At 48.6% G+C, this 20,957-nt stretch overlaps 1 protein-coding gene across 1 annotated transcript; it reads right to left on the bottom strand.

The window, feature by feature from the left end:
- Positions 1–1,868: 1,868 nt before the first annotated feature.
- On the bottom strand, positions 1,869–20,748 carry WHAMM (WASP homolog associated with actin, golgi membranes and microtubules). The gene is made up of 10 exons (XM_035132020.3): positions 19,881–20,748; positions 14,615–14,788; positions 13,033–13,183; positions 11,310–11,479; positions 10,064–10,229; positions 7,896–8,083; positions 7,104–7,190; positions 5,699–5,794; positions 4,381–4,843; positions 1,869–2,623 (listed from the first exon to the last, which is right to left on the bottom strand). The coding sequence occupies exons 1-10, from the start codon at positions 20,454–20,456 to the stop codon at positions 2,325–2,327; spliced, it is 2,370 nt and encodes a 789-aa protein (XP_034987911.1). The 5' UTR covers positions 20,457–20,748; the 3' UTR covers positions 1,869–2,324.
- Positions 20,749–20,957: the final 209 nt, after the last annotated feature.

Below are 20,957 nucleotides of genomic sequence, written 5' to 3'. Positions count from 1 at the left end.
CGCTTCAGAAAAATGAAGAATGTGTGCGTGTTTGGGGGTGGTTGGTTGGTTGGTTTTTCAATAGCAAAATCAATCAGATTTCTCCCTCGCTTGGCACACTTAGATATGGCCAGAATACTTAGTTGGAGATCTTACGCTGCTTAGTTACAGAAGTATGAAATATGGCAACATGCTTTATTTGTAGTTATACAAAGCCCACTTCGTTATAAGCTGAAGTTAATTTGGAAGCCTCCAGTTCAGATCTCTGCCCAGCGCTGAAAACAATGGCCGTGAGCAAGTTATTTGTCATCTTAACCCATCTTGGTATGACACTATGACGGTAACCGAAATAGCATTTGTAACTGAAAAAAGTGCAATGAAACACATGACACCAATGGGTGTCTGGTTTTCTGCATGGTTTTCTGCGCAAAGCCTCGTCCTCTCCTGTAGGAGGAGCACTGGAACCAAAACCAAATGCAAAAATGGGTAAGGAACCTTCAATGACGCATGGTTAACTCCCCCTAGTGCAAGGTGCCTGAAGTGATGGCAGTGTTTGGTAGGTGGGTAACCGGCTGAGGGAGCCTGCCCACAGCAACCCCAAGTAAATTGTGGTCCAGATTCTATATCCTTCCACAGGCGCAGCATCTTTGCCTCCTATGTCCCAAGGTTGCCATGACAACAGAGGAGGCAGTAGCCTAGGCCAGGCATAGGCAAACTTGGCCCTCCAGATGTTTTGGGACCACAACTCCCATCATCCCTGACCACTGGTCCTGTTAGCTAGGCCAGTGTTTCCCAACCTTGTGCCTCCAGCTGTTTTTGGACTACAACTCCCATCATCCCAAGCTAGCAAGACCAGTGGTCAGGAATGATGGGAATTGTAGTCCAAAAACAGCTGGAGGCACAAGGTTGGGAAACACTGAGCTAGGCCACTGTTAGCTAGACCACTGGTCCTGTTGGGAGTTGTAGTCCCAAACCTTCTGGAGGGCCGAGTTTGCCTATGCCTGGCCTAGGCTCACCATAGTGCCCTGGAAGGCTGCCCTTAAACTGAAACCCCACCCACCCATCAACCCGTGCTGGTTTAAAGTTGATAGTATTGGGGGAGCAGAAATGTTATCTACCCAGCCCTAGCATGCAGGTTGGGTTCTCAACATCTCCAGGGTAGATGGGAAATACTCCTGTCTGGAATCCTAGGCCGTTGCTACCAGTCAGTGTAGACAATATGGAGTTAGAGGGGCCAATGGCTTGATTCCGTATAGAAGCATAGAATTGTACAGTTGGGACCACAAGGGTCATCTAGTCCAACCCCCTGCAATGCAGGAATCTTTTGCCCAACGTGGGGCTAGAGCCTACAACCCTGTGATTTAAAGAGTCTCCTGCTCTACCAACTGAGCTATCCCGGGAGTGTATAAGGCAGCATGCACTGTTCCAATAAAACGTGGCAAACTGATGGGTACTTCTCTCCTAGTTAACTGGTGATGGCACTATTAAAAAGGAACCTTTGCATAAAACTTCACAAACATTAGCAGCATTTTGTCCCAAGTTAGGTTCTACTAAATACTGCATGAAATACCCTTTTTAGCAAACAATGGTGACATCCACATAAAATATTGGTTTGAGTATTAAGTCAAAGAAACCGTTGTGATTTTCGCACACACAAAAATAATTATTCTACACTATCAGAATTTCAATGGGAGCCCTTATTGGCACCTCACAAATGCTGCCAATCCTCACAGTGTGGCTATTTCACTGCTGCAATCCTGATTATTATTATTATTCTGAGAATTGGATTGTCTAACTGGATGATTTCTGGCAAACTTACAGAAATGGGTTTGATAAAAGTTTTGCTGATTTCAGTACAGCAACAACAAAAATGACTTTGGAACAAAAGCAAGGGGGCAGCTGTCCTTTAAAAACAGTTCTGAAGCATTATTTTTTGGTAGGCAAATCACCAGAAACACAGAGCCCTCCGTTTCCTAAAAAGAGGACAATACATTTCCTTCAAAATGTGCAAAATTCAGTAAAAGCATAACGTCCCAGGTCAGTAAACTGGTTGACCTGAATAGAGTCAAACATGATGGTTTTTCAAACTTCCTAAATCCAGGGGGTGTGGGACGCACTAACACATTTCTACATGAACTTATCTGGCCCAGAACTCCAGTGGACTTGCAAGGGATTCTGGGACAAGTTCCAGGGCGTTAATGTAGGACCCAGCCCAGATTAGGTAGACCTCATTGCTGCGCTGCGTGAACTGAGAGCTTGTTCGCCAGTAGTTGCCTCCTTCTCTAAGGGGAACCCTTGGTAACTTTCTGAGGAACCCCAGAACGAAGTTCGAAAGCCCGCTCCTGTTAACTATTCCATTCGCCGCTATTGTGGTCGTTTTCGTCGTCTTCCGAATCGGCAGACACTTTCTTGATCCTTTGCATAGCCGCCTTTATGCTCCGCTCCAGTTCGTTGCTGGAGTGCCCTTTCTCCGTGTCCAGCTTGGGCTCCTGCGTCACTTTCCTCAGCTTCACTCCCTGCCGTATGGCCGCCAGGATACTGTCGTTGAGGGAGGAGATGGAAGATGGCGCCTGGCGGGGGGGTTCCACTTTGCGGAGAAGGATTTCGCCACGCTTCAGCGATGCCAAAACCTCGTCCATGGATCCTGTGGCAGGAGGGAAAACAAAATTTAAGACCCTCAGCTGCAATTTGACAGATCACTCTCCTTCCCGGGATGAGAGGGGAAATGGCGAAAACAGCTTATTTATTGGGACAGTGTGATTTTTGCACACTTGTTAAAGTTGCAAAACAATGAAGCACGGGGCGGAGCGATGGGGGATTTCTGAAACAACAATGTGATATTAGCTTCAACCAAGGCATGACGGAGAACAGCAACAGCCGGGAAAAGATAGGCGACATTTTACAAGGACAGGAAGAAACATCCCGGATAGAGTAATTGCCACACACAGGAAAAGCAAGGATATAGTTTGAGTGCCTCACCTGTAGTTTTGTAAATCATTTAATGTGTCAATATGTATGAATGGAAGTTGTTTGTCTGGAGCAAGACAAACCATGGCTTTAAAGGCTTTAAGGCAAACCATGGCTCAGCTCTCAGGAGCGCAGCGGCAGGGAAAGACTGAAGGCAAGAGCAAAAACAGCCACACTCTCTTGTTTGGAAACCTGCATGCACTAAGCCACGGTTTGGCTTAGTGGGTTGTATCCCATGAAGTCCTCCTCAGAGGAGGCCCATTGGAGATAATAGACAGAAGTTAATCATGTTCATTTAATGCAGGGGTCAGAAAACTTTTTCAGCAGGGGGTCAGTCCACTGTCCCTCAGACCTTGTGGAGGGCCAGACTGTATTTTGAAAAAAAATATGGATTCCTATGTCCCACAAATAACCCAGAGATGCATTTTAAATAAAAGCACACATTCTACCCATGTAAAAACACGCCGATTCCCAGACCATCCGCGGGCTGGATTTAGAAGATGATTGGGCCAGATCCGACCCCCGGGCCTTAGGTTGCCTACCCATGATTTAACGGAGCTCCTCCAAGTAGGACCAGCACTGGAGACAAACCAGTGTTACATGCAAACTGGGCATACTGCCCCCACCCGATTCCTTGCCCACTGGAAACTGAACCTGGAATCTTCCCTGTACAAAGCAGGCAAACTCCCACTAGACCTATGGCTCCATCTCCAAAATGAGAACCCAACCCTCGTCCACCCACAGAGTTCCTTTTCTGAAGGCTTCTGTTCCCATGCGCCCCCTACACACCACAAAGCTACCCTTAAGATCTAAGCTTTCCAAGTTAATTTAAAAACCACCGCAACCAAGCAAGAGAGGTAGAAAAATCATTTACAAAAACAAGAGGGGGGGTGGGGGGAAGGAATCTGAGTTAACTTAGCAATAACACGTTTAAAAAGCACATCATTTTACAGCTCATTTGTTAAGTCGCCATATGTGCCGCCTACAAATTTAGCTGTGGACTGCCTGCTTCTTCCATCTGATTACAACTCACATGTTTGAGGACCGGTCCCTGTGCTATGCCAGCAGGGAGTGGGGGGGGGGGGAAGAGTTACATTTGAATTTCACGGTGGCAGTGAAGTTTCTAAATGTGGAAGTGCCTGTTGCTGGATTAAGAAGGCAAGGAGAGCCCCTTTGGGTCAGAACAAAAGCCTAAATAGTTCAGCATCCTCCTGCCACAACGGCCAAGCAGGATGGCTTCCGTCCGCAATATTAAGGACTGCCTTCCTGGATCAGATCAAAGGTCCCGCGATCAGCCAGGAACATTGGTGAGCCAAAGGACGCTCTGGGAAGCTACAAAGCTTTGCATCCATTCAGGGTCAGCCTGCATGATGGTGTGATGCAGGACACATCAGCGAAGCACAGGAAGAGGAAAGAACAGCCCCCCCCCTTTACCTGCATAATCGTTTGCCGTGCGCCTGGAGGTCCCGTCCGCTTTCCCTGGGGAGCCACTTCTCCCGGGAGGGTCTTTGCACAAGAGGGGCAGAGGCTTCTCACCGATTTGCGCTCCTGTCCTTAAGCAAAGAGGCTGGTTGTTTGATGGTGGGGGAAGCGGGGGTGGGGGCGGGGGAGGCGGCGGGGGAGGCAACAGTGGCGGCCCCCCATTGCTCTTCCCTTGCTGCTCAGGGCCGGGTGGCGGAGGGGCAAAAATCTGGACGGGGATATCCTTTGAGGGCTTCTGCCGTGGCGCTTTGAAGCCTTTGGCTGGTGCCGGCCGGGAGGTCTTGGCAGAGGGCGTCTTGCTCGCCGAGGGTGGCTGAGGGGCACCGGGCGGAGTCCGGTGGGAGGCGCCCTGGGGCTGCTTGGCGTTCAAAGGCTGCAACCGGGAAGTCTTCAGCACAAACTGCGCCGGGCATTTCTGCAAGGGGAACAAGAGCCAGTGGGTGGTTGGAGTGTCGAACTAGGACCTGGGAAACCAGGGTTTACATCCCCACTCAGGCATGATCCTTAACCGGCTGGCTTTGGGGCAGTTGCCAGCCTTTAGCCCAGGCACCCCCAACATTCGGCCCTCCAGATGTTTTGGACTACAATTCCCATCATCCCTGACCACTGGTCCTGTTAGCTAGGGGTCATGGGAGTTGTAGGCAAAAACATCTGGAGGGCCGCCTGCTTTAGCCGAACCCACGTCATAGGGTTGTTTGTGGATTCATCCAGTCCAACCCTCTGCAATGCAGGAATCTTTTGCCCAACATTGGGCTCAAACCCACGGCTTTGAGATTAAGCGTCTCCTGCTCTACCGACTGAAGTTATTTTGAGGTTAAAATGGGTAGGGGGAGAACCACGCCCTGGAGGAAAAGCAGGCCATAAATACAATAAATATATCATTTCCATCAGTGTACTTCAATATGCTTTTCTTTGTTACTTCGATAGGAAGGTATTATGATTAGATCTGTGGTTGTGATTTCTTACCCAGCCTTCATCGCAATGTCCAAGGTGAGTTATCAAGCCATTTAAAAATACAATATTAAAAATCGCTTCAAAGCAAGAGGGTGGGGTCCGACACTGCATAAACCTGCCTATGGAAAACAACAACAGCAACCTATGCCAAACCTATTTACTATAGCAATTTCTAAAACAGAAGTTGTATTTGTCATTTCCTGCTGCTGCTGGCCAGTTGCAAGGGAATGACGAAACAAGCTCAGCAATGTCTTTTCTCCAGAAGGAAAATTTCCCAGTGGCAGGAAGATCGCTGGGAGCGCGACTTGAGGCTCACCTCTTTGAATGTCTTGAGCCTCTCCAGGGTTTTCTCTCGCTCCTGCTTTATCCACGCTTTCTTCTTCTTCTCGTCCTCTTTCCTTTTGTCTCTTTTCTGCATTTGAACACCGGAAAAAAAGTTATCACCCGCATAGAGAGGTCTGCCACAATGGCGGGGGTAAATATACAGAAGATGGTGCAGTTAAAAAGGTAAAGGTCCCCTGGATGGTTGAGTCCAATCAAATGAGGTTGCAGCGCTCATCTCGCTTTCAGGCCGAGGGAACCGGCGTTTCTCCACAGACAGCTTTCCGGGTCATGTGGCCAGCAGGACTAAACCGCTACTGGTGCATTGAGGACTGTGACGGAAGCCAGAGCGCACGGAAACGCCGTATACCTTCCCGCTGCAGCGGTACCTATTTATCTACTTGCACTGGTGTGCTTTCAAACTCCTAGGTTGGCAGAAGCTGGGACAGAGCAACGGGAGCTCACCCTGTTGCGGGGATTTGAACCGCCAACCTTCCGATCAGCAAGCCCAAGAGGCTCAGTGGTTTAGACCACAGCGCCACCCGCGTCCCTAGATGGTGCAGTAAAGTTACATGCACAGGGAATCCAGATCCTACAGCCCCCCAAAGTAGGATTCTGAGTCGCAAATAGATTACACAAGTTGAGCAAGTTGGCATCCATCTCATTTCCCCACCACCACCATTTATTCCCTTTTAAAAACTATTTTGCATGCTTTATTCTGGTTTCACAATCCTCAGGGCAGCAAGGGCAGAGGGATACTGGTATGTACACAGGATTCAGAACCATAGAATTGGAAGGTACACCAAGGGTCATCTAGTCCAACCCCCAATAGCGTCTCCCTGGTTTCTGAGTTACCAGCAAGCACTGCCCATTCCACTTCCAAGTCTACCTTCCCAACCAACAGGGAGTTCCCAGGACACAGAATGTTACTTTCTTTCCCTGCGTTCCTGTGAATTGCTGCACTAACTACAGCTCAGCCGGAGTACCTTGGAAGTCGAATGGAATCCGTTCCGGAAGTCCGTTTGACTTCCAAAAAGTTCAGAAACCAAAGCGCGGCTTCTGATTGGCTGAAGGAAACTCCTGCAGCCAATCGGAAGCCGCGGAACCCCCATCGGACGTTTGGGTTCCGAATAACGTTTGCAAACTGGAACGCTCACTTCCGGGTTTCGATTGTTCGGGAGCCAAAACGATCGATTCCCAAGGCGTTCGGGATCCAGGGTACGACTGTAATTCCATAAAGGAGGAGTGAGGCACCTCTGGCCCTCCAGATGTTGCTCGACTTCACATCTCACCATTGGACATGCTGGCTGAGGCTTGGAACCCAATAACATTTGCTTGCGGGGCCACGCACTCCCCCATCCCTGCCGTAAAGATTTCTCCCCCAATTTCTTGCTACTCACAATCTGGATGCTATGATGTTGCTGGAAATGCCGTGAGCTCTCTTGAGCCTGCTGGAGCCGGGCGTGTCGGCTCTCTTCACATTGATCCTAATGGGAAAGAAACCAAGCAGAAGCATGCCTGTCAGCTGTAAGTGCTGGCAGAGGTCCCCATTTTATTTTGAAACACAATGTGTCTCTGTGTGTATCATGTTTATTGGAACAAGTGTCTCCCCCCAATGTCAATAGTGCAGAATTCAGCGGCCAGGTTGCTCACCAGGACAAGATCGTTTGAGCATATAACACTGATCCTGGTCCGACTGCACTGGCTACCATTTAGTTTCTGGGCCCAATTCAAAGTGCTGGTTTGGACCAGTAAAGCCTCAAACGGCTCAGGACCGCAATACCTCAAGGGTCGCCTCTTTCCGTATGAACCTACCAGGACCCTGAGATCATCTTCTGAGGCCCTTCTTCGTGTGCCTCCTCCTCGAGACGTCTGGAGGGTGGCAATACAAGAATAGGGCCTTCTCCGTGGTGGCTCACCGTCTGTGGAATGCTCTCTCCCCAGGGAAGTTCGCCTGGCGCCTTCATTAGACACCTTTAGGTGCCAGGCAAAAAATGTTCCTTTTTAACCAGGCCTTTGGTTGACTTGACAGTCAAATGCCCTTTTAAAATGTGTGTGGGTTGTGTGGTTTTTTTTGGGGGGGGGGGTTATTCTTTTTATTTTATGTGTGTTGTGTTTTTATATTGTGATTTTATCCCGTGAACAGCCCTGAGACCTGTAATACAGCACCCAAACTTTTCTGGACCACTTGCCTTTTTGTTTCTGAGGTAGGCTCTCCTTGAGCAGATAATCCCACGCTTTGTCTCCAACTGCTGGGTCTTCTGCCTCAGTTGAGCTATTTCAGAGGAAGGCACATGGGTTTCTTCCAGGACTTGCTCAGTGGCTTCGAGCTCATCAGGGTTTTCGCATGTGTCATAATAAACTACTTCATCCTGGATCTCTAAAGGAAGGAGAAAATGTTTACTTAATGTGAAATATGCAAATCTACCTATCTATCTATACCTATACAGTTGTACCTTGGAAGTCGAACGGAATCCATTCCGGAAGTCCGTTCGACTTCCAAAACGTTCGGAAACCCAAGTGTGGCTTCCGACTGGCTGCAGGAAGCTCCTGCAGCCAATCGGAAACTGCGAAAGCCCCATTGGATGTTCGGCTTCGAAAAGAACGTTCGAAAACTGGGACACTCACTTCCAGGTTTCGATCGTTCGGGAGCCAAAATGTTCGAGAACTAGGCTGTTCGACTTCCAAGGTACGACTGTACACACACGTATCCATATATATGTGTGTATATATGTGTATATATGTATATAAATATATATATAGGGACCCAGGTGGCGCTGTGGTTAAACCACTGAGCCTAGGGCTTGCTGATCAGAAGGTCGGCGGTTCGAATCCCTGTGACGGGGTGAGCTCCCGTTGCTTGGTCCCAGCTCCTGCCAACCTAGCAGTTCGAAAGCACGTCAAAGTGCAAGTAGATAAATAGGAACCGCTACAGCGGGAAGGTAAACGGCGTTTCCATGTGCTGCTCTTTTTCACCAGAAGCGGCTTTGTCATGCTGGCCACATGACCTGGAAGCTATACGCCGGCTCCCTCGGCCAATAATGCGAGATGAGCGTGCAACCCCAGAGTCGGTCAGGGGTCCCTTTACCTATATATGTATGTCCCTTTATATATATATATATATATATATATATATATATATATATATATATATGTAAACAGAGTATGTTTGTGGGTCTCCACTTTTCACCGAAACTGCTTGACCAATTGTGTTCAAATTTGCACACAATGCCACATGCGAATATGCGAGGGATCACATACCGTTTACGTAGACAGATGTCACACCTGGGCCAGGTAAAACCCCAATAACCCCGTGTTCCAGAACTCAAAACTCAGAGGAAAGTGCATGCTGGGAAATAGAATCCAGAAGCTGCGTCCCCAAGGCCAACGCAAGATCGTGACGTCACCAACCAACATGCTATAACCGCCACAAAGGCCATTCCTCCACAAAGCTCGACGCCAGAATCCTACCCCTAGCCCCCCGCGTCCAACTGTCACAGGCAGACCACGCCACACTGACACCGTGCGGAAAACCAGCCCATGCCACGCTGCTGCCTCCCCCCCAATGCCGAATACCTGACATACAGGCCAGGATACCTCGACACCGGGGGAGTCGCAGGAATGAACCGGGGGGGTGCAGGGAGGGGGCTGGGGGGAGTCACAGGGATGAGCTGAGGGTGGGGGGGAAGAGGGGTCACGATACCTCATGGGTCGGGGCAGTCACAGGGATGAACGGGGGGGAGGGGGCAGAATAGGTCATGGTCGGGACAGAGGGGGGGAGTCACAGGGAGGAGCCACAGCAACGCGTGGCCGGGTACAGCTACCGGTAGTATTAAATAAACTCGTGAAAATAATATTTTTCAAGTTCCCAAAAGTTGGCTATCTGCTGCAGCTCTGCATGATGCCCTGCTCTCTGCACTTCCTTTCTTCCAACCTCCATAAGGGGCATAGGTAAACTCGTTCAATCCAGCACCATGGCATGATTACCAGTTCTCAGAAAGGAGGCTGCCCGCTGCGTCTCTGTGTGACTAACTGTTCTGGCCTTGCCCCTGGAGTGGCGATGTAAAAACAATGCCCCAGCATTGCTTTACTGTGGAGGCTGACAACTTGGGAGGCCAGCGTGTAGAGTGGGAAAACTGACGAGTGTCAGAGGTAGCCTGCTGGATCCAACCAATGGCCCATCATTCTGCTCCCCACACTACCGAACCAGATCCTTCTGGGAAGCCTCCAAGCAGGACACAAAACACAATATCCTTTTCCCTGCCGGACTGGAGATTCCAAACAGCCACCCCGGCTACTGCTTGAGAGTAGAGAAACGAGCCGCCCAGTCCCTGGCAAGTGTTGCTCATTGCTTGCTTACCTTTCATCCGCCTCCTTAAAGTCTCCAACTGTGTAATAAGCAGCATTTCTTCATTCTTCAGGATCTCGAACTGCACCTCGTACAGCTCCAGCTGAGTTTCATAATATTCTATTTCCAGCTCCTCGACTCGAGCCATGTCATTTTCTTGCTCGTGGAGGGCCTCCATCTGCAGGAAGCGTCATTAAGCCCACAAACTATTAGAAGCAAAATGATGCCAGTCGGCCCTTTTCCCTCATCGTGCTTCCCTCCCATCAGAGGGCATTTTCTTTGTGTGTGTGTGTGTGTGTGTGTGTGTGTGTGTTGTACAACACGCAAGTAAAAATAAAACACACGTTTCCAGGGCATCTGTAAACAATGAAACATCCTAAGAACCTATACATATTCACTCTCTTTCCCTCCATAAATCTCTGCTTGTCAAAGATGGCTGGAACAGGTGACCCAATCTGCTGTCATACATGATGAAACAATGCAAGCCTGTATCGAAACCATCCTTTTTGCCCTCTGCCTCCTTTAAGCTGTCTGTTCGCTTCTCAGCTAAGGCCACTTCCCATAGGCCAGACACAGGCAAATTTGGCCCTCCAAATGTTTTGGGACTACAAATCCCATCATCCCTAGCTAACAGGACCAGTGGTCAAGGATGATGGGAACTGTAGTCTCAAAACATCTGGAAGGCCGAGTTTGCCTATGCCTGCCATAGGTTAGTTAGAAATAAATAAATAAATAAATATTTATACCGTGCCCACCTGGCTGGGTTTCCCCAGCCACTCTGGGCAGCTCCCAACAGAATATTAAAAACACGATAAAACATCAAACATTAAAAGCTTTCCTAAACAGGCTGCTTTCAGATGTCTTTTAAAAGTAGGATAGTTGCTTATTTCCTTGACATCTGGTGGGAGGGCGTTCCACAGGGTGGGCGCCACTACCTAGAAGGCCCTCTGCCTGGTTCCCTGTAACTTTGCTTCTCGCAGGAAGGGAACCGCCAGAAGGCCCTCAGAGCTGGACCTCAGTGTCCGGGCAGAACGATGGGGGTGGAGACGCTCTTTCAGGTATACTGGGCTGAGGCTGTATGAGGCTTGTTTAGCCTCGTCAGATTGCAATTGCAGGAACGCATCTAAGCATTTAAGGGATGCTTCCTTGGGGCTGTTTCCTAGTTGCAATATTCACTTTCCATTCTGAGGGTTCACATTCAAGACTCCCGCATCTGGGAAGCTTGTCTAGCGAGACGAGAGGAGAAGGTGGGGCTTACCTGCTTCCGGATGTCCGCTCTCTTGTGGTTCAGGCACAGCTCTTTGGCCCTCATGTGCTGGAGAGTCTCCTTCGCCAACAGGTACTTCAAGTTTTCTAACCTGGGGGAAGCCGTGGCCCAGGCAGCTTGGCCAAAGCGCTTCCGGTCCTGTTCCATTTGCTTCTGCATCGCTGTCAAGAGGAGGAAGGCATGTGGTAAGATAGTAAAAGCTTTCTGGGAAATGATTTATAATGAGTTGAAAAAAATGTCGAAAATAACTTTTGTTAAAAGGCCAGAAGCTTTTTTTTTATTTTTAGGGAGAATGGGAGAAGAGGTACCCAAAGATCAGAAAGAAATCTATTTATGTACACTACCACGGCTGCCTGAATGATATACGCCAGGAGATGGAAAGAAGAAGCAGTTCCAACAAAAGAGGAGCGGCAACTAAAATTGATGGACTACGCAGAGATGGGGCGAAAGTTACCGGAGGAATATCAAGATAAGAGAGGGGTTTTTTTAACAGAATGGGGAACATTTGTTGAATATGTGAAGACAAATTGTAAACAATTAAAAACATTAGCAGGGTTGACATAAACACGAGCGGTGAGAAATAACTTAAAGGAAGTATAAAGGTTAGATTTGTAAATAGGTCTGAACTGGTTATGCAGTAAGAATACAGTATAAAATAAGAAACTGCAGAGATGGGGGCAGGGAAGTCGCAGAAAATGCAGGTGGAATTTGTTGGGACCTGTGGTCCCCACAGGGGGGCGATTTGATTTTTAAGGGGGGCAATTCGAGGAGTTATTAACAGTGAATGGCCTTTTAGGCTTCTTCCATGTGAATAGTTCACTTTTTGAATAATAAGAATTATGTGTCACCGGGGGGGGGGCAACAGGATTTTAGAGATGCTTAGGTGGGGCATGTGGTCACTGGTGGCGCTGTGGTCTAAACCACTGAGCCTAGGGCTTGCTGATCGGAAGGTCGGTGGTTCAAATCCCCGCAACGGAGTGAGCTCAGTCCCAGCCCCTGCCAACCTAGCAGTTCGAAAGCACATCAAAGTGCAAGTAGTCCCGCTCCGTTGGGAAGGTAAACGGCATTTCCATGCGCTGCTCTGGTTTCGCCAGAGGCGGCTTAGTCATGCTGGCCACATGACCCAGAACAACTGTCTGCGGACAAACGTCGGCTCCCAATAAAGCCAGTAAAGCGAGATAAGCACCACAATCCCAGAGTCATCCGCAACTGGACTTAACGGTCAGGGGTCCCTTTACCTTTACCTAGGTGGGGCATGTCACGGCTAAAAATTGGCCGCCGTTTCTTTAATGCTAAAAGAACCAAGTCAGCAGCCTACAATGAGTCATGTAAACTTTCTCCCCTGCACCCCACAACAGTCATGTAACCTGTATGTATATAGGGGTCAATGTTGGTAGTTGGGTGGGTTGGTTCAAGGGTAGAAAGCTGGTTGCGTTTGATGTCTAAAGCTGTTGGTCGTGGTTGGAGAAGTTTTTGTTTTTGCAATAAAAGCAGCATTCTTCAAAGTACTCTTTTTCCAGGACTCTTTGTGCCGACTAGGGTCGACTAAGGTCAACAGGCAAAGGAGGCAAAACCTTTTCCTTTTCAAACACTGACAGGGCCAAAGAAAGGTTGGGAACCACTGGTTTGGACTTAATTTTTATTGTTGAAATGCAAAAAAATGGAAAATAATTTTAAAAGAAAGGGGAGGTTGCCTCTGCCTGCCTCTGCTCACCTGCCAGCGCCATCACCGTCTCCTTGAAGTAACCAACTGTGATGTCTTGGATGGAGCAGACAGCTTCTTCAGCCTGATGTGTCCACTCCTCCGCCTCCTTCTGCAAGGCCTCAATCCTTTTAGGACCCAGCCTGTCAGCTTGCAAGGATTTCTGCAACAACAACAACAACAAATATCTTTTTAGTGTTTGAGTCAAAACGGGCATTCAGAAGAGGGCAAAAGGCGTTATGTCTATATCAGAGTTCCATTTTTGAGATAGCAGAATCCTAGCCGCCGTTGTAGCATACATGAATAACTTCTTCCACTCTTTTGGCAATTCCTGCCCTATAATGCCTAACAAAAAAGCTTCTGGTTTTTTTTTATAAAGTTATTTTAAACATCTTCTTCAATTCATTATATATCATTTCCCAATAGTTTTTGATTACTTTACAATTCCACTACATATGATAAAACATACCTTCATTCTCTCTACACTTCCAGCACTTATTGGAACTTATTCAACACATGCAAGTTTAACAGGAGTCATATATCACTGATACATCATTTTCATATAATTCTCTTTCAGAACTATACAATCAGTAAATTTTAAATCCACTTTCCATAGTTCCCCCCCCCCAATCTTCCCTTTGTATATTATGTCCTGTCCGGTGCCCATTTGATCATTACACATTTGACCTCTTCGTCTTTAGTTTCCCATTCTAACAATAAATTATACGTCTTCTTCGATATTTTGGTATTATAATCTGTAATTTCTCTTTGAAATCTAGATAAGAGTATAAATTATAAAAAATTATAAAAATATGTTTTATTTACAAATACGGTAAAAAAATTTAAATAGCTACCTTTCTATCAGTAGGACAGGGGGTGGGGGAGGTGCATGGGCGTAGCCAGGATTTTTGTTAGGGAGGGCAGGCTTTTTTGTTGGAGGGAGCAGAACCTCAGATCTGTATTAATTTGTATTGATTTTTACTTATTGAGGGGGCCAGCTGCCCCCTTTCCCCCCTTGGAAGGGGGCCCACAGTTGGGAAAAGGTTGGGAAACATTGGGTTAGATGCTGATAATGCCAAGGTTGCAGGTTCGATCCCCATAAGTGACAGCTGCATATTCCTGCCTTGCAGGGGGTTGGACTAGATGATCCTCAGGATCCCTTCTATTATTCTACGTTTGCTTGGTTTTTGTCCTGCTTTGGTTGCACTGCAGCACAAGAGCGCCCACCAAGACTGCAATAATGCAAAATAAAAATAAAATAGAAAAATTCCTTCCAGTAGCACCTTCGAGACCAACTAAGTTTGTCATTGGTATGAGCTTTCGTCTGCATGCGCACTTCTTCAGATACACTGCAATAATGCAGTCACCTTAGGGAAGAGCCCTGCAGAACTAATAAAGCAAAACAATGCCTGGATGCTTCAAAATAAATCCAGCACAATGTACTATGGTTGTGTCAACGGCACCTACAAGACAAAAGAGCAGAGCAGTCTGGTGCCAAGAGATCCCACCTCTCCAATTCCACGGGGAGAAAGCCATTCATCACACAGGATCTTATTTTATAGAGACTTTGAAACACCGGGAAGAGAAAACCTACCAGGATCTCCAGTCGGTATAAAGTTGCCAGCTCACGCATATCCCTAAATGGCTGCAGCAAATATTGATAGAATTCAGTCGCCACGGTAACCAGCTCCCAATAAGCATCATCTTCCTCCTTGTAGAGCTCCATCAAAGCGACCAACTTGTCAGCATCTTTGTGCTGGTAGAGAACCTACGGGGGCAAGAAGACTCCAAAATTAGCAATGGAATTGTACTTTTTCCAAACAATTGAGACATCCAGGGTGGTGGCTGGGTGGGCAGCAGCCGTTTAAGAGCACCACAAATTTACGTAAATGGGGGTCCTGCAGAGGCGTCGCAAAACCTCACAAGATAAATGCACCTGTTGTGTTTATATATTGTGATTTTATCCTGTGAACTGCCCTGAGAGCAGCAGGTATAAGGGCGTATACAAGTTTCATAAATATATATTAATGCTGCACCTATCACGGCACCTCCAAAACCTGCGGAACTGTCCGCCACAAGACACAGACACAGCCGCTAGCTTAGATGGCTCTAAACAAGAGTGGGGAATGTTGCTGAACTACAACTGCCTCTTGCCTTAGCAAGCACAGCCAATGGCCGGAGAATAAGGGAGTTGTAATTCAGCAAAATCCGGAGGGCCAAGGATTCCCCACACTGGCTCTACAACTAGGATTAGGCAAATTCGAACCTGCAACAAAGGTTCGAATTCCAGTCACTTCATTTCCTCTTCCAACTTTCTCCCCCGCACCCCACAACAGTCAGTGAGGGTTCTGCACCCCCTAAGCATGCTCAGTCCACCCTAGGGAGTTTTCAGGGGACTAATCCTTCTTTTAAGACCCCTCCCCAATCATTCTAAGAAATCAAATGCTGGACTGGGCAAACCTTGGTCTTAGCAAGTTTTTAATTGGTAGTTTGTATCCATATGATTTGCAACTACCAATACAGTCGTACCTTGGATCTCAAACGCCTTGGCTCCCAAACAGATTGGCTCCCGAACGATCGAAACCCGGAAGTGAGCGTTCCGGTTTCTGAACTGTTTTTGGGAGCCGAACGTCCGACAGGGCTTCCACGGCTTCTGGAGCTCCCTGCAGCTAGTTCAGAAGCCACGCTTTGGTTTCCAAACGTTTTGGAAGTCGAACGGACTTCTGGAACGGATTCCGTTCGACTTCCAAGGTACGACTGTACAGGAGGAAAGTCAAGTTTGCAGAGCAATGGAAAACGCTTGAGCAATTCAAGTTAAGGAGGGGGGGGAGTGCTGCTATTGGTAGCGGAGCAGCAATAAAACTGCTAGCACATTAGCAAAGATAAGCAGCGCCCAGTATGGTTCCAAATTGGATGGGGGAATGCTTATTGAGATTCTTGCATTACCGGGGGGGGGGGGAGGTTTGGAGTGGATGACCTTGGGGGGGTCCCCTTCCAATTCTACGATTCTATGAGATACTCCTCGGGGTGCTAATTGCTTTATATCACAGCAGAATGGAACACAGCAGCAGCTAAATCATTACATTTGATTCCCCCCCCCCCATTTCTAATAGGTGTATAATGCCGACTATGTCGTCAACAAAGTAAGTTTAATTAAACTTACAAACAGGGAGCCACTCAAGGGAATAAAGGCTGCACAGCAGGGTGGAAGATTGAACTCCAAGGAAAGCACGCCAAAAGTATTCCAGAATCCAAGAGCTCATCTCAGCCGAGACCCATGTGAGCCATTTCCCACACCCACACAGGCGAGTCGAGAGCCGGAGAATTTGCCTTTCCCCCTTAGCATGACAACGCATCTCTGTTTTGAGTTACTTGTGAATTGCTGCCGACAAATCGCACACTCTCTCCCAAGAGCTGCGCCAGCCAAACGCACAAATCGCAGAGTCCCGTGTTCCTAGAAGACGGTGCCATTGCACCCCGAAGCTGGGGGTATGTCCAAACGCTCCTCCCCAAGTTAATTTTAAAAATTACTATCTCCGCACATAGCAAACTAGCACCTCTGGGAGAAGGCGAGCCTGCAAGGGTGTTCCTGACATGCTAGTTTTCCACAGGCAGGAAGATCCTGAGGCAACATGGCCTTTGGCCGCTGAACTACAACTCCCAGCAGCTCCAGCAAGCATGGCCAATGGCCAGGGGTGATGGGAGCCGTCATTCAGTAACTTCTGGAGGGCCAAAGGGCCTGCAGTATACAGCCCTGCCCTTGCAACTCGGAAGTCTCAGAAACCAGGTCACAGGATTCAGCTGAATGTGTACATCAGCCCTGATCATGGTGGAAAAGAGGCCTAGTCGGCAACAGGTTGAGAGGGTGGCTGATGTCGTGCCTTACAGAAGGCAGAAAATTAAGATGACCGGGAGAATTCGCGACCGGGGAGAAGAAGCGACAGAAGAAGAGTGGAAAGATTTTAAAATTTATTTTTAAAAAATATGCTAAAATTGTATATTGAGACTAGATTTAGAAGTGTATAGAAACTGTGGATTTGGGAATTATGTGAAGTAAATAGATGTATGGGAGATTTGAAATTGTAAGGAATTGTTAAAAAAGAATTGGAAATTGCTAAAGATAAAAGAGAAATGAACCGCAGATGTGGGGAACTCGAGGAAGTCCCTTTATACAATGTTAAAGGAAAAGGATTATGTATTTGGATTTTTGTGTTTTCTTTTTATTGTTATGTTATTGTGTTTTATTGTGCTGTTTGTTTTTGCTGTTTTTCTTTCTTGTTGTAAAATTAATAAAAATTATTTGAAAAAGAAAAAGAAAATTAAGATGCTGGATGGCCTTGTTACTGCCATTGTTTAGATCAGGCACCCCCAAACTTCGGCCCTCCAGATGTTTTGGACTACAATTCCCATCTTCCCCGACCACTGGTCCTGTTAGCTAGGGATCATGGGAGTTGTAGGCCAAAACATCTGGAGGGCCGAAGTTTGGGGGTGCCTGGTTTAGATGCAAGACCTGTAGTAATCACCAGCTTCACTCAGCCTAACCTACCTCGCAAGGTTGTTGGAAGGATAAACTGTTTTAATGCAGATCGTTTTCCTTTTTAAAAAAAATAGAAAATACTTTGAAAGCCTCCTAGTGCAGGCATGTCCAAAGTCTGTTTTGGCAGCCTAATCCAGCCGTTTATTTATTGGGGTCAAATTCCTAAAAAGCTGAACAACTTTGTGGGAAAATCCCCCCCAAAGCTCAACAACAAAGCTCAACAACTTCAACCCTAAGAAAAGCTCAACAACTTCAATCCTAAAAAATGCTCAACAACTTTGGGGTAAAATCGTAAAAAAAAAAAAGGGGGTCAGCCCTCATGCATGTTCACTTCATCAAATCTAGCCCTCTTTGAAAAAGGTTTGGGCACCCCTGTCCTAGTGGAACAGTACAGTCATATCTTGGATCCCAAACACCTTGGTACTCAGACGTTTTGGCCCCTGAATGCCACAAACCCCGAAGTGAGTGTTCCGGTTTGCAAATGTTCTTTGGAACCCAAACGTCTGATGGGGCATCCGTGGCTTCTGATTGGCTGCAGGAGCTTCCTGTAGCCAATCAGAAGCCGCACTTTGGTCTCCGAACGTTTTGGAAGTTGAACGGACTTCCGGAATGGTCAGCTCAGCCAAACGCGTGTGGGAAACCCTCAAGGCGGGCCTGAGCACAAGAGCACTCTCTCCTCCTGGGGGATTTCAGCAACTGGCATTCAGAAGAATCGCAGAGCACAGAAAGTACTGTGTACATCACACACACCCCATGCTTAGACGTTGGGTGGGATAAAAAAATATACAGTGGTACCTCGGTTTGCAACCACAATCCGTTCCACAGTGGCGGTCGCTCACCGAGGTGTTCGTTCGCCGAAGACACGCTTCTGCGCACGCACTGTGCATATCGCGTTTGCGCATCCGACGCCACGGAACCCGGATGTAAACACTTCCGGGTCCGTGGCGTTCGCAAGCCGAAGCATTCGTAAACGGAGGTAGTCGTAAACCGAGGTTCCACTGTAAATGCGTTTTAATATTAGGGATCCTCTGCTTTATAATGATCTGGAAACCCAGAACAGCTGTTATAAAAGACAAACTCGCACAGATTTCTGAGAAGGCGTTTTTTGCAGGTCAAGGGGAATTTCCAGTTCGTTTAATGACTGCAATCAGATACCCTAACCGGTGCAACACTGCCTGCTCCTATAAACACAGGCCTCTCCCCTACACTTAAGCCTAAATATGCAGAAGACTTGTGAGGATGTCAACAGCCGATTTGTAATCCAAACAGCGTCTTCTCATCCAACACACAGCTGGTGGGCCAGGGGGTGTTTGGATTTTGGAGAGTAGCAAGCAGCACCTTATATGACAGCACAAGGAAGGCTTTCTTTGGCTGAGAGTCAACCTCCACAAAATGTGCGGCTCTTTGGCCTCGGGTTCCCATGGGGCTTTGAAAACTGGGGTGGAAGCTGATCTTCCCCAGAGGCCCCTTGCAGGAGGAATTAAACGGCTCCAGCTCACCACTGTGTGTCCATTGCACATAGAGCTCAAAAATGCAGGGCCCTCTTCCTTATGCTAAATCAGCCCATTAACCTCAATAGTGTCTACACTGACTGGCAGCGACTCTCCAGGGTTCCAGGCTGTGTGCAAGAATCAGTGTTAGAATCTCAGATATCAAAGCCAGGCGCCAAATGACTCCTTAAATCAAGGTTGCATTCACCAATGTATGGAATGCCTAGTTGCCATTTGGGGGCAAGGCGACTCTAAAGTCTTGTTTTTTGAACAATGGACTTTGTGACAGCCAGTAAGTGGTCTACACATGTAAGAAATGAAGACACACAGATATCGGAGCAGCCTTGCCCGACCTAAAGTTCCCAAGCGTTGTTGCAACTACAGTTCCCACTCACTGGGCCACGCTGTGTGGGGCTGATGGGAGTAGTGGTCCAACAACATGTGGGGAACCCGAAACTTGCAAAAGCCTGCATTATTTGCTGGTTTCTTGCATTTATACCTACACCTTTTCCTGCAAGAAACTCAAGGGGGCGTAGAACAGATGATTTTATCTCCGCTGCCACAACAGCCCTGCGAGGTAGGCTAGGCCCCCCGAGGCAGGTGGCTTGGAGAAAGGCCCCCCCTCCGAGCGAGCTTCATAGCCAAGTGGGGTATTTGAACCTGGATTCCCCCAGGTCCTCGTCCGACGTGCTATCCACAGTGCAACACTGCTTCTTCTTAGGGAATCTGAACCCACTCCTCCTGTCCGTCTCTCAGGGTTTACCTGCCAGCATCCTCCACGCACCCTTCCCCCACCCGGCGCCCCCACTACGCCCCCCGACGGCGCGCCGTACCCTCCGCAAGGCCTCCTTGGCCCCGCTGAGCCGCCCCTTGAGCGCTTTCCTGCGGAACTCCTGCAAGTTCTCGAAGTACTCGTCCTCCTCGTCCTGGTCGTGAGCGAAAAGCGAGTCGAGCATCGCCTTGCGGCCGCACGCCTCCAAAGCCCAGCCCAGGTACTTCTCCAGGCGGCGGCACAGCGCCTCCAGCTCGGCCTCCGCCAGCACCGGGCAGCCGGGGAAGAGCAGCGCCCACAGGCCGCTCTGGCCGGACAGCGCCGCGGGCAGCGCGGGCAGGCACGGCTCCAGCTGGGGGGCCAAGGCCGACAGCTGACGGTGGACGCCCTGCAGGGCCTGCGGGGAGAACAGGCCGGCCCAGCTCATCTGCTGCGGGCCAACGCCGCCTCCGGCCTCGGCCGCCTGCTCCTGCAAGGTCCGGTTGTGGCAGGTCACCGCGAACTTGCTCTCGATGCCGTTCCAGGCCACCAGGAAGCGCAGCTTGTGCGGCGGCTCGGGCTGCCCGAAGGCGTCCTCCTTGATGGCCACCCAGCCGTCGAGGCTGTCCGGCTGCGGCTGCTGCTCTTCTTCGTCCATGGGGGCAGAGATGAAGCCGGGCGCCGGCAGCCTCGCAGCGGCTTCCTTTCCAGCGGCGGCGCCCCTTTGAACTTCAAAGGCTTTCTTTTTCCGCCAACGTTCTAGAACCCCGATAAACTTTTTTTCCCCCTCCCCTCCTTTTAGTGAAAGTAGCAAAGCGGCCCGGGAGGGGTTGTTGTGGCTCTTTCTGTGACGTCGCGTGCTGCGTCCCCGCTTCTGGTTGGCTGGTTGGCTTTCAAGTGGGAGGAGACCGAGCGTCCCCCCCCTTTTTTTTTTTGGTCCCAGGAAGTGGACTTCATAAAAGTGAACACGCTCCTTTAAAAAGAAGGGAGGGACTTTTTTGCACCGTGGGAAGTGGGCTCCCCTCCTAATCTGGAAGCTGTATGCATCCATTACCCGCGTTAGAAACAGATGACAAGGGTCCCAGAGGTGGATCAGGGGTCACCCACACTTCCGCTTTTCCCGCGCCAGAGAGGTTTTTGTTTCGTTCTGCCACTTTCC

Source organism: Zootoca vivipara, chromosome 13, assembly GCF_965207765.1.
Source record: "Zootoca vivipara chromosome 13, rZooViv2.hap1.1, whole genome shotgun sequence".
NCBI lineage: Eukaryota > Metazoa > Chordata > Lepidosauria > Squamata > Lacertidae > Zootoca > Zootoca vivipara.
The sequence above is the reverse complement of the archived record's forward strand: the minus strand, read 5'-3'. Positions and strand labels throughout refer to the sequence as shown.

Bases quoted from the DNA above. Each gene is read 5' to 3' on its own strand.
- WHAMM (XM_035132020.3), bottom strand. From the start codon at position 20,456: ATGGACGAAGAAGAGCAGCAGCCGCAGCCGGACAGCCTCGACGGCTGG. The intron at 13,184-14,614 runs GTAGGTTTTCTC...TTGTTGTTGCAG, and splicing joins TATACCGACTGGAGATCCTG to AAATCCTTGCAAGCTGACAG. The intron at 2,624-4,380 runs GTAAAGGGGGGG...CTCCTGCCACAG, and splicing joins CACGGCAAACGATTATGCAG to GATCCATGGACGAGGTTTTG.